The sequence below is a fragment of the Pituophis catenifer genome, unplaced genomic scaffold (assembly GCF_029215685.1).
Source record: "Pituophis catenifer annectens isolate HBS135680 unplaced genomic scaffold, rPitCat1.0.hap2 SCAF_3, whole genome shotgun sequence".
Classification (NCBI taxonomy): Eukaryota; Metazoa; Chordata; class Lepidosauria; order Squamata; family Colubridae; genus Pituophis; species Pituophis catenifer.
Window position 1 is genome coordinate 112,004,888 of NW_027256883.1, and position 13,807 is coordinate 112,018,694.

The 13,807-nt window shown below is 36.9% G+C and overlaps 1 protein-coding gene across 3 annotated transcripts in view; it reads left to right on the top strand.

Annotated features, from left to right (window-relative positions):
• The window catches only part of RASAL2 (RAS protein activator like 2), a 227,694-nt gene that overhangs the window by 190,736 nt on the left and 23,151 nt on the right, over positions 1-13,807 (top strand). For all 3 annotated transcript variants that reach the window (XM_070939241.1, XM_070939238.1, XM_070939240.1), the window contains exons 7-12: positions 2,602-2,700; positions 4,109-4,663; positions 8,171-8,315; positions 11,112-11,256; positions 12,154-12,390; positions 13,502-13,703. In XM_070939241.1, the coding sequence (XP_070795342.1) occupies positions 2,602-2,700; positions 4,109-4,663; positions 8,171-8,315; positions 11,112-11,256; positions 12,154-12,390; positions 13,502-13,703 (1,383 nt within the window). The remainder of the gene's footprint in view (positions 1-2,601; positions 2,701-4,108; positions 4,664-8,170; positions 8,316-11,111; positions 11,257-12,153; positions 12,391-13,501; positions 13,704-13,807) is intronic.

Genomic DNA, 13,807 nt, shown 5'->3' on the forward strand with positions numbered 1-13,807 from the left:
CCCCATTTTACGACTTTTCGTGACACAGTTCTTAAGTGAATCACTGCAGTTGATAAGTTAGTAAGCTGGTTGTTAAGTGAATCTGGCTTCCCCATTGACTTTGCTTGTCAGTAGGTTGCAAAAGGTGATCACATGACCCAGGGACACTGCAACGGTCATAAAGATGAACCAGTTGCCAAGCATCTGAAATTTTATCCCATGATCATGGGAATGCTGCAACGTCAGAGCTGTGAAAAATGGTCCAAAGTCACTTTTTTCATTGCTGTTGTAACTTTGAATGATCACTAAATGAACTGTTGTAAGTCGAGCACTACCTGTACACATTGATGGAAAATCAAAGATTTTTTCCTGATTGTCATGGAAATTGCCTAGCAAATGTGTTCCTTTTGGGGAAGCAAAAAAAATTACAGTATATTTTTAATTGATATTTCATTCAGTACAATACTGTAAAAACTTCTGTTTTTCTACCTTCTTGCCCTGATTCATAAGCTCTTCACGGGTCTTCAAGTCCCCTTGAGGGTCAAGCAAGTCCTGATAAGTCCACGATGTTTCCTTGTTATATAGTGTTAAGTGTGTTATCGCCTCTAATGGGGCGAACCAAATTGGAATCATTGTGTAGATTGGTGGGCATATGCCCAAATACAGTCGAGAGTCAGAAGGGATAAAGGAAAGGAGGGAATTTATAGGTCACTACAGAAGCTAGATAAAATCTTATTGGGAATTGAAAAGAAATTACTTTCAAGGTGCTACCAGTTCTTGGTATCACGATGGATTGGTGAGGAGGTGATTAAGGACACCATGATTGCCTGGGGGAGGAATCTCGGATTTTCCCCAAATCTGGATAAATGGGATGCGATATGGAATAGGAATATGAAACTTACTTTGTCAACCCCCTATAAGGAAAACATTTATAAAATGGTCTATTTTTGGCATATCCCCCTGGCAAGAATAGCAAGAATGTTTCTGGGAGCCTCCCCGGCATGTTGGAAGTGCAGGAATGGTAGCGGGACATACTATCACCAATGGTGGATGTGTCCCAAAGGAGGCAAATATTGGTCCAAGATTCGGAATTGGATAGTGGAAAATACAGGATATAATATAAAGCTGAAACCAGAGACTTTTTTTATTGGAAATGAAACCAGATAAAATATCTAAGGAAAAATGGTACTTAATCCTCCACATTATTACCGCAGCTAGGATATTATATGCACAAGAATGGAAAAACGAATTAATACCCACAGAGAATAAATTGATTTGGAAAATTACAGAATGCGCAGAGGCAGATCGGTTAACGAAATTACTTAGAAACCAAAAAGATTCTGATTATTATGAATGTTGGAATTTATGGTATATTTGGATGAAAGGAAAGGGAGGGAAATGAAACGGATTTCATTAGTGGTATAGGCGCATATTTGTATATGTTAGTTGCAATAATTTTGTATGTATATATATGTAAAGCATTGTTTTTAAAAATGGAAATAAACTTTGAAAAAAAAAATTTCCGTTTTTCTAGTTTAAATTCAATGAGTTAAGTGACAAACCTAGATTTATCTTTCATGGGAAGTGGCTCTCTCAAAAAGAACAAAACAGCATTTAAATATAATTAATTAATAATTTAAACAGTCATATTTTAGCAGTTCCCAGTGTGATGTTTCAAATTCCATAGTAACCAGTTCACAGTACTGCTAAGGAATAACCTAGATCTAAACCTTATTAAGGGGCGTGTCAATTAATGCAAAATATTTAGCATAATATTTGATGCAATCCTATGTTATGTAGATTTTCTTTTCAAACTTGTTCATTATTCTTATTTTCATTGTTTTCCATCTCCTTTAGTATCAAATGTCCTTTTTCTATATAGCACACATCCTTTTTATAAGCAAATGTAACTGTTTATAGGCTGTGCACCACTTTAGATTCAAAAGACAAAAAGTGCTTTAGAGCACATGTGGGCATGTGCATACCCTCTTTCGGTAATTCTTCAATTATCCTTCCTGTTATATCTATAGAATCCCTGGAGGGACACATAGTAATTGATTTAAGAAGTCATTGTTACATGAGGGCTCATGTGGATTCAAAGTACTTTTTTCCTCTTTAAATCTAAAGCACTTTACAGCCTTGTTAGATATAGCTTCAAATTGGAAAATAAAAATGAAGAATGATTTTGCAATAATGATAAAACTATTGCTTAGGTTTATGACTAACATTACTATCTCTATCTCTGTCTGTTTACTATTACTATAAACTATAAAAATCAGTTATTTAAAATGTCCCTCAATACTGTTTATTACTGTATAGGTAAATTTATTAATTTAATCATCCTTATAGGCTAAATTTCCATTTTGAAAACTGTCCAAAATTGGGAGGATTTGGTGAACATTTCAGCCAGAATTAATAGACTTCAAACCAGATCATAATGTTTCTGACACTTGGAGATTTGTAATACTCCAGTGTGTTAACATAATAAATGTATTGGTATTCTGGTTAAATTTCCTCGTTAAGCTACTATGTTATAAAGTATTAAGGTATCTCTGCTGTTTCCTTTCATGCAATTACAATCTCAACTGTAAGCTTAACTTGACTTTCTGTAATATGTTCTAGATATCTTGTTCCACTTGTAGTAAATGCTTTAGCTGCACTTCTGCTGCTGAAAGAGACATCTGGATGGAGAACATACGGAGGGCTCTCCAGCCTAACAAGGTATAGTGTAAAATGCAACCTCAGAAACCTCATCCTGATTAATAGCTGGGGATATCAAGTGGCTTCCCCAAACAAGTATATCCTTCTAAGTAGATTTGTGGCATCAAATTAGCTGCCTCAGAAAGAAAACTGCTTAATAAAGCCCATTTAGACTTTGTTGATCAAAACGTATGATAGATTACATCTTTTACCTGTAAATATGTCACATTGTTAGTCACTAATTTTATTATTCAAAATACTTTGGGGAAATGATTGAGAAGTGGGATCAATGCTGATCAATGTGGGGGTGTCAGTGCAAATTTAGAATCTATCACATTATGAAACTGTTTGTAATTTTTGGCCAACGTTGCCAATTTCAATATTTAATATATTAATGCCAAACATGACCATCTACTTTCTTCCAAATGGACTTGGGAGCTTTCATTACTCTTGTACATGATTTACAATATAAGAGACACAGAGGAGTGGTGACCTTGTTTAACTCTCTGGAATTTCCTAGTATTTATCAATGTGAATAGTTATAATATGCTTCAGAACTTGTTTCTTTATAAATTGGAGGGGGGAGTACTACTTTGTACTAATTTCTCTCAGCCAGGATGGTTTTATTTTGCCAGAAGTAGTTGTCAAACAACCATTAGCTCTCCAAATGATTTAATTACCATCCTGTCATTTCTGACCATTAGGCAATTTTAGGTTTTTTTAAAAAAAATAAAACTGGAAGATTATCCTCCTAATATACATGGTGCTAGGTGAGGTCATTTTGGAAGAGGCACCCAGTTGCCAAGAAGATGTGATGGCTTCCCAATATCTCAACCAGACTCCAAGATATTCTCCACCCACCCAACTGAATTTTCTAAATTCTCAATTATATTATTTTCTTTTCTTCTTTATCAGTAGCAGCATAATCCTTTATGAGTAATTACTGCCTGAAAAAATAAACGTAATCCAGCTAAACCATAGATGCTGGTGATATTAAAATTGTGGGTATATAATTCTGAGTATGGAATTGTGTTCCATCTTGAGAAGAAGGTTCACAGCATATCTGTACTCCTGGTTTAGTGTTTTAATCATTCGGTTGACTGTCATCCTCTTTGCTGGCTGTGGAATTCTGGGAGTTGAAGTCCGCCAGGCTTAAAGTTGCCAAGGTTGGAGACCCCTGCTCTATTGGACTCAGCTATGTTTTTTTCAAGAGGCCAGGAATCTATTCATGATCAGATATGCAGTGATGTGTTGAATTTGGAGCTTTCCTTAAGAAGAATTCAGAAATGATTTATTATCTCATAAGCCATATTAAAAAGAAGATAAATAGAAAGTAAAGATTTTAAAATATAATCGTAGCTATGAAAGATAAGAACCACATAGAATAAACATTCTTTGTGATAAGTAAACTAACCGTTCTTGTTTCCAGGATAATTGCCGTCGAGATGAGAATGTGTTACGTCTTTGGATCATTGAAGCCAAAGGTTTGGCCCCCAAGAAGAAGTATTTCTGTGAAATATGCCTGGATGAAATATTAGTCGCCCGAACTACCAGTAAATCAAAAGCTGACAATATTTTCTGGGGTGAACAGTTTGAGTTTTCTGGCCTTCCGCCCACCTATCACATTACAGTCCACATATACAAGGACACTGAAAAGAAAAAGAAAAACTATAAGAATAATTATATTGGTCTGGTCAGCATTCCCATAGCTACTGTCACCGGTCGACAGTTTGTGGAAAAGTGGTACACCATCAGCACTCCCACAGTCAATAAGGGAAAGTCTGGTGTGCCATCTATCCGGATCAAGTCACGGTACCAGACCATCATCGTCCTTCCTATGGAAAAATATAAAGAGTTTGCTGAATTTGTAACCAACAATTATACTGAATTATGCTCTGTTTTGGAACCAGTCATAAGTGTCAGAAACAAAGAGGAGATGGCCTGTGCTATGGTGCACATTCTTCAGAGCACTGGCAAAGCAAAGGTAAGAATATGCAGAACTACTACTTATTTTGTTGGTATAACCAACAGACAATCCAAAAACTACTTATGACCGTTTTTCAAAGTTACAATGGTCTCACCACCACCTCCCTTGTGATCACATTATCACATTTGGGCATTTGGCAACCAGCTCACCTTTATGGCCATTTGCAGCATCCCATGGTCACATTACTGTGATTTGAGATTATTATTATTTTTTGCCAGTTGTTTACTTCCAGTTTTGGGCAAAAAAAAAATCTATTAGAGAAAATTGAGTTCCTTAATTACCAAGGTGTTCACTTAATAACACTTTTTCTGGTCCAGTCAATGGTGCCTCAACTTATGACTGTAACAACTGATGACCATAATGACGGGCTCAATTATGGCCATCAGTCAAGGGCTACCTGTATTTCTATCCTTTTTTCTAATTGTCTTTTCAATATCTTATAGATTAATTTATAGTTCATAGATTAGCAAGCTTGGAGAAAAGACTCCTGCTAAAAGATTAGTATTTATTTTGATTCAGTGCCTATTTTGAATTGTGGGTCGAGCAGAAATAATTTTTAACCATTTGCAGTGAGACGCAGAGCTCTTCAGATTCCAGCACCTCCCCTCAACGTCCTTTTTTTTCCTGGTGCCACAGCCTCTTTTTGGACCAGTTATGAATTTAGATTATGCATGTGTCTTTTACTTCCTTAGAGATGCTGCACATTATTTGGAAATGAGAGTATATTTCTTTTCTGGAGAGTATAATAGAGCCCGTTGTTTCAAATTTACTCTCAGGTTTGAGTTCTATGGGCAAACCTCTGAAAGACAGTCTTAAGCAGGACATAGTTCTTAAAATAATCCTCAAAGAGCAGAATATACAGAGTAACATTTTATTACATTTTACTATTTACAATGTGAAACCATGTTTGTCTTTTTATACCACTGTCTTTTGATTCCTAAAAAAAAGATTTGTTTCTTCTTCCAGAGAGTTTGCAGTGGAATAGATATACTTCTTCTTCCAGAGAGCCTGTGGCAGAATGTTTATTCTCCCAACAGCTTTGGGAGAAAGGATAATTTGACAGAAAGATGCCCCAATGTTTATGGTGAAGCTAAGGGAGATTTTAGTTTTAATCTCCCTGGTGTAAAACCAATATTCTATAATGCTAAACTATCTCAAGTGTAGATAGTTCAGTTATGCTACACTATCTCAATATGGCCATTTTTAGCCCAAGAAACAAAAGAGAAATAAATGAGAAGAAAAAGATAGTGGAAAATGTGTTTCTTGAATTAATGCTTAATGTTCTCTGCCTATATACAAGTTCTATATTCCAGGCTTACATATTTGCCTTTGTATCATTGTACCTTAAGCTTCAGGGATTCCACTTGGAGAAAGCTGAAAATTAGACAACACACTTGAAAAGTAAACTAACTTTTACTTTAAAAGAGAAAATTATTAAGATCAGTGTATAAAGATTATTTTAGACAAAGGGCTGTTTCTCATACCCCCACAATGTGCCTTCCCTCCATCTTCAAGTTGACTCTTAGTAATTTTATTTATTGATTTAAAACCTTTATATAGCCACCCAACTCTCAAATCTTGAGAAACTGCTGACACTACTGAGTCCTGCTGCTGCTATAGTGGGAGTGAGGACTAAGGAAGGGAGTTCTGTCTTGCATTCTCCCCACTTCCTCAAGCATTCCGTGTTCTTCTCCCTTTGCTCTCTAAGGCACCCTTTTTGCCAGCTTTCTCTATGTCCACAATCTCCACAAAATTATATCTTATAACCTCTGTACACTGTCATGGCAAATTCTGGAATGCCATAGGGGAGGCGTGAGAAGTGTGGGTAGGAATAAGGAACCTCTTGGAATACAAGGTTGCTGTTTCTTCCAGGGACAAACAGAAAACTGGCTGTCAGTTGATCAAGTTCAAATGGACAATTCAGCGATTATTTTGTTATTCAATATCCAGTCCTGGAGGCTACTTTTCCAGAATAGAAAAGGCTTGATGTAGACTGTCTTTGCTAATTACTCATAATTCCTATGGAGGTTGTTGTCAACAAATTTGTTAAAGAGCAAAGCGGGCACAAAACACAGATAGCAAACTCAGGAGGCACCAATGTGAGTCACTCTGAATTTACAAAGATGAAAAAAGTATGTGCAGATCCTCTGTTGTAACACAAGGGTGTTTTTTAAAGTTATTTCTCCATGCAGATATAACAGGGGGACTCTTGCAGATGTCTCCCTTAAACACACACACATAATGAATTCACATATGAAAAATACCAATCCCAAAGTAGAAAGGAATAACCACCACAGAGAGAATGTAACATCTTCTTCAACCACTCCCACCCCTCTACCCCACTGTGCTCTAATTGCTATGTTTGCTAATTGCTATTTTATACATTATCTCCTTATTTTAAATTCTTTTAAGTTTGTTGTTGTTGGTATGTTCTCATTAATAAAAAAGTAAATTTTTTTCTGTTCTCTAATGAAATTTGTCTCATGACCTTTCCTCTGCAGGGCCTTAATTATTGCATACATTGCAGCTGATAGGAAGCAAAGCCCATCAGGTTCCACAATCAGATTCTATCCTGTAGCATATTGTCTGCTATGTGACTTATACATGGAATACCCTTCTTCTCAGAAGGCATTCCAAAGTAGGACTAAGAAGAGGTGTTCAGTTAGATCAGGGGTCAGCAATCCACGGCTCTGGAGCCGCATGTGGTTCTTTCATCCCTCTGCTGCGGCTCCCTATTGCTGTTCGGCTCCACAATTGATAGGGCTTTCAGTTAGGACAAATAGAGGAAAAAGGATGCCGCACTAGGAGGAGACTATGATGGGGGAACCAGACTTCCAGTCGGCTCCAGAATTGAATGGGGGCTTCCTGTTAGAACCTTTGTGGCTCTTTGAGTGTTTAAGGTTGCCGACCCCTGGGTTAGATTTTAATCTGTCATGGTTATTGGCCAAGGCTGTATCCCATCTAGCAATCAAAGCAGAAATGCCTGCAAAGGCATAGAGCCTTGTAGCTGGATGGGAGGAGAAAATCCTACAGCAGGCTAATTGGAGCCCTGCAGGCCACCAACCTCCTTCAGGTTCTTTCTAGAATATTTGCTAGGCTTATTCTGTTTTTCACCAGAAAGCACTGTTTTTCTGTTGGATTTTTTTGATGTGGCGATAGCCTGCCTCAGCAGCAGGCTGCCCCAAGTTGGAGGCTTCATTGAAGGATATCTTCTTCACAAATAGGAAGTGGCTCAGCTGGAGTGAGTAGACTTTTGTTTGAGGCCTTAAGTGAACTATATCTGCATCTCGCTTATCAAAAAAGAATATTTGAGGCAAATAGTTCAATTGAATATATCTAACAATCTCTAAATACCTTGGTTTCCCTAATAGGAGGTACTGTCACTCTTTTCAGCATTTTTACTTTTTTGCTGAGTCCATCTGGCATATTCTATCCAACCTCTGTCCATAGAGTATCCCTACCATTATATATATCATCTTTTTTTCTAACCTTTTTTCCTTTCAGGACTTCTTGACTGATCTGGTGATGTCTGAAGTGGATCGCTGTGGGGACCATGATGAGTTGATCTTCAGAGAAAATACACTTGCCACCAAATCCATTGAGGAATATCTCAAATTGGTGGGACAGAAGTATCTGCAAGATGCACTAGGTATAGAAACATTTCTGTATGGTTATATATGTTATTTCTTATTTTAAAAGTTTATTGTGAAGCCATTAAGAGAGAAGAGGTAGTCCAAGTTGCTGAATCATCATTGGGTCAGAAAAATTAGTTGAAGTAGCCCAATCCAAATATTTGGATGTGGAGTGAAATACAGTATCTGTTTTAGATTCTAACAATCTTGCGAATGTTAAATTCCTTTAAGAAGCAGAAAGTTTTCATTATTCACATTACTCAGTCATGCAATATATGTGGCTTTCAATGTTTATAAGAATACCTTAATCTGTGTTCTATTCCTATTCCTATTGTCTTCCTGTTCTACCATTTTAATTCCAAGCCCCTTTATTATTCCTTTTTAGTACTGTTAAAAACTATAATAAATCCCTTTAACCCAAACTCATGGGAAATAACTTGGGTGAAGTCTATAGAGAATAGATTAATGGTAATCAATGTAAGCATCATATGCTTTCCTTGCCCTTCTCTTAATTTGATTCCTAGTGCTCTCCTGCTTAATGCTCATCCGTAACTTCTATATCCTGATATCCCATAGCACTTCTAAATAAACAATTCTCCATTTTGTCCAAAATTGTGGTCAAATACATCCACTTTCCTGAACCTCATATTGCACCAGTGCTCACTTTTGGAGAACTGTAGCTTATTAAAATTACCCAAGGAGGGTTTACATAATAGTAGAATATTAAACTGGGAGAGTGGCTCCAAAAGATCCCAGGAGCAACATCCGAGCTCCCTGTCCAGAATCATGCAGTACTAGGAACAGCTGAGAACCTACACAGAACCCTCAAAGACCCAGGCCAAAGGTTGAGGAGGACACAGACCACTCATAAGGGTGCAGTTGTTCTATTTGATGTGCTCAGAATGCTCTTCTAAGCTGCTGGCAATGAAATGCTTTTGACATCTCAGAACTGCATAGTACTGTATTCTTGTGTTTCAAGAATTAGTTAACTCTTCTTGGAAGTCGCTTTGAGAGATGACGCCCCAGGGATGTCACATTTTCTTTCCATTCTTGGTATCTGCAAAAGAAACTTTAATAAATCCCAAGTCCCTTAAAAGTGGTATATTGGGTATATTAAGTAACTGACCCCATTCTGAAGATTTCTGTGCTTCTTTCCAAGATGCCTAGTTTCTTATTCTAATACTATACTTTTGTGATGAAAGTGACATCATGGTCGCCCCAGGAATGCCCAGTTGGGGGCTCCTTTCATGTCCCCATTAATGAGCCCATTGAAGTAGTATCTTTTATCTACTTGTGTTTGCACACTTTTGAACTGGTAGGTGGGCAGGAGCTGGAGCAAATGACAGGAGCTCACCATACAGCAGCACTCGGGTTACAAAGAACGCAATCCAGCGCCCGAACCATGTGAGCCACTGTGCTCCCTTCCCATTCTGATATACATTAAGTTATTAAAAGAAATAAAGCTAATACATAGCTAGAAAGCTTGGAGAAGGTCCAGCTAATAGACAGCCATAAGAAATTTATGATTATTCATGGCCATAAGTTACCTTTGTTTTGAAAGTTCCTAAGAACTCACAAGTTGAACATTAAAATAATAGAGCCAATAGCTTCAGTTGCTACTGGTAAACAATGGTTCACCATTTCATTTTCTAAAAGAATTGGAATTTTATATTAGAATGGTTCAGGTAAAATTCCACACTGCTGAATATAGTCTTTTGTTTTGATTTTTTTTTTTAATTTCCATTTTCCTCTCATATTTTGTCAGCCTATAATAGAAATTTAGATTTTAAAAAGAGTGGGAAAATAATATGTGAAAGAGATGAGACAATCTGTTGGAGAAAGAGCTTTTACTTTTTTTTCTAGGAAGGTTTATTTGTAATTATAAATAATGTTTGCACCTCTCCAGTCCTCTGATATGATACTTGTACTCCAGGATTTTCCAAAAATTAAAGAAAGGCTCCAAATTGATATCCATATTTTTTTTAGCTAGGTATTCCCTAACCATTTCTTTACATGCCTTAAGAGGCCATTCCCTCCTTTTATCAGCTCTCCCACATAGGGAGAAGACTGAAGCAAAATCAGAGATGAGGACCTCTGTCTTCTGCTATTACCTATTATCTTCTAGCAGCAGAGCCATCCCCTGTTATTTGAATATTGTCAATATTAGGGACAGGTGTGCTATCCTACATTCAGGTAGAGTTATTTGACTTCACTTCAAATCAGAGAAGGGAAGAAAAATGTTTGTGGAGACTTATGGAATATTAATGTCCTGACACACTTAGGAGAATTTGTTGTGGTGGGTAGTAGGCAATATAATTGTTTGTTCTAACAAGATTATCTAAAAACCTTTTTAATATGTTTTTTTTCCATATTTTTATTATTAACATATAAAAAAAAAGATTAACATACATAACATACATGAATCATAATATATAATATATAACAATATACAGAATACAAACAATCAACAAGTGCTCCCCCACCCCTCGGGATCATTCCTGCTTCCAGAATCTTAAAGCTTCTTCTAGTGGTGGTATCCCTCTTCCTCCAGAAAACACATATATTAGGAACTGTTTCCAGATTCCATTGAAATCGTTTACCTTCATTATGCCCCTCCTTACTTTAATATTGCAAGTCAATTTATCATTTATGGCAATATCCCATACCTCCTTATACCATTCTTCCAAATTATAAACACCTTGTATCTTCCAGTTCCTAAAAATCATTAGCCTTGCTGCGGTCAACAAATTTATTATCAATTCTTTATGTTTTTCTTCTGCCTTGTTCTTATTATCTTGTTCTTAATAAATTAGGTGAATTTATTAAGGCGTTATATGAGTCAGATGAGAACTGTGAAGTGGATCCCAGCAAAAGTCCACCTAATGAATTAGCTGATCACCAGGCAAATCTCAAAATGTGTTGTGAGCTAGCCTTCTGCAAAATTGTCAATACCTACTGGTGAGTGGATGAAGGATTATTTCTTGTCATTTACAGGAATTACTTGCCAAAGCAAATGCTAGAAAAACCAATTCAATTTTGGAATGTTTTAAGTATGAAGAGAGATTTAGAAAAATGAAATTCAGGTGGTTCAATGAGTCTCAAAGGCATCAAGGGAGGTATCCCCAGACACCACATTGCCTATCTGGAGGCAGTTAAAATCTGAAGGCAGTTACCTTCGATCTTCCCTTTCACTAGGAATGCAATATTTTAATTGTGAAAAGTGAAGGATTCCATAGACAAAGTCAGCCAGTAGCTGTGCTTCTTCAAACCCATTTAATAGGAATTAGACAAGGAGTGGCACGTGTTTCTTACGTCAATTTTACACAATGCTGTATACTTAAGATAAACTGAGTCTATGCAATTGATTTTATACATACAAAGAAACATGGATCTGTACATATTTTACTTGCGCTGACTCCTTCTAGAACAAAATACAGAATCTAAGGCAAATTGGTAGATGTATCTAGAAGTATTTAATGCTTCTCATTCTCCTGTAGAAATAATAAAGAGTTTGCGAAGCCAAAACTAGGCTATAGCTATGAAACATTTGCCGTTAGACTGTGACAATACTGATGAATTGGAGTTGGATCTTGCCTGATCACCCAGTCCCATCCATATTATATCAACTTACTAGGAATGAAATTTGTAACACTGGAAGCATTAGTTCCCAAGCTTATGAAAGTGGTTATTAGTATTTATTGATAATTCTACCCTAGATAGTTTTTTTTTTCCCAAGTGAAGACAAGAAATACCCTTATCAGTGTATTGATAAATAAAATACTGGACTTTCATAGCAAGAGAAACAACTTCACATTTATCCCAATGGGAATTTGCCAAATGTTGTTATCTTTTCAGTGTCTTTCCTCGGGAGCTGAAGGAGGTATTTGCATCATGGAAGCAGCAGTGCCTCAAACGGGGAAAGCAGGATATCAGCGAACGCCTGATCAGTGCCTCGCTTTTCCTCCGATTCCTTTGCCCAGCCATCATGTCTCCAAGTCTCTTCAATCTCATGCAGGAATACCCAGATGATAGTACCTCTCGTGCACTCACACTAATTGCAAAGGTTATCCAAAACTTAGCAAATTTCACAAGGCAAGTGATATTTCATTATTTGTAATGATCATTAAGGGATTTGCTGTTATTTTATCATTGTGACATGTGTTATTTCATAGGAATGATTTGGCAACAGCTGTAACATACAGCTGCTTTGCCTTATCTCTGTTCATAGTATATGGAGTCACCTATATGTGCTGAAATTCCATGTTCAAAAATGTACATTTGAAATTTACATTTCTCTGTTTCAAATCAAAAAGCTATAAAATTATAAACAGAAGTCCCCACTTGAATAGTAGGATGTAGGTTAGTGGATCAGGATGAGTTGCATTCTAGGCCAGTGTTTACAGAAGAGGAAGCAGCCTGTCCTTAGCCCCAGATATTGGTTAGCTTTCACTAGTGGTATTCACAATCCTACTACATCACTTTCTCCAATTAGAAGCAAACCGCATGTGTTTTTATTTGGTATTGTGTGTTAATGATATTGGAAAAATAACTGCAGTGTGACCCTCCATCTGGATGCAACTAACACTGCCCCCATGCGTACTAAGGGAAGATTGTTTTACTCCAAAGGTTTATAAAAAAATATTTCCCACAGGGCAGCAGTAAAAGATGATACAGTGTACTAAATTCCTTCCTTTGTCCTTGCTATTGTCTATGGTCTTTACTGCCTCCAGCTGATGAAGTTTCTAATTTCAATACTTAAATTAGACTTTATGTGTAATTTGGACTTCATTTGCCACTATTACAGATTGGGGCCAAAGAAGATAATTAAGATAATGCTATTATTATTATTAACAGGTGGACTCAGGTGCAGCTTCTCCTTTTTTCTCCTAATTCTTGACAAATAAATTTTGTGAAGCCAAGAAAACCTCTAATGATAGTGGGGAGTGGGTGAGAGAAAGGAGAGTACCTGGCAAGCACAATGACTGCTCTCTCACACTAACTTTGTGTCTCTCTAATGACTACTTGCAACATTATTTAACTAAATGTTACATGTAGAAATTGCCATTCAGTCACAGAAATATTGTTTTGTGTCTTGGAATATCATTGTAACATTGTAAGACCATGCTGTTTCCCTTGGAAACTTCCTGCCAAACTGCTGACCATTTTTCTCCTCTCTCCTTGTTTTCCTCTCTCCCCAACTCAGATTTGGGAATAAAGAAGAATATATTACCTTTATGAATGCCTTTCTAGAGCATGAATGGACACATATGAAATGCTTCTTGGCAGAAATTTCTAACGAGGACACCATTTCTAATAAGCCAGGATTTGGAGGATACATAGATCTGGGAAAGGAGTTTGCTGTCTTGCATTCTTTGCTGTGGGAAGTTGTCTGGGAGGTGGACAAGGTAAATTAGTTTGAAGGCTGGGAAGGGATGGCTGGAGACAACTTTGTCCAAGGAGTGCCCACAAGCTGCTTCCTGGGTAATGATTAAAGTTAACTTTAATTTTT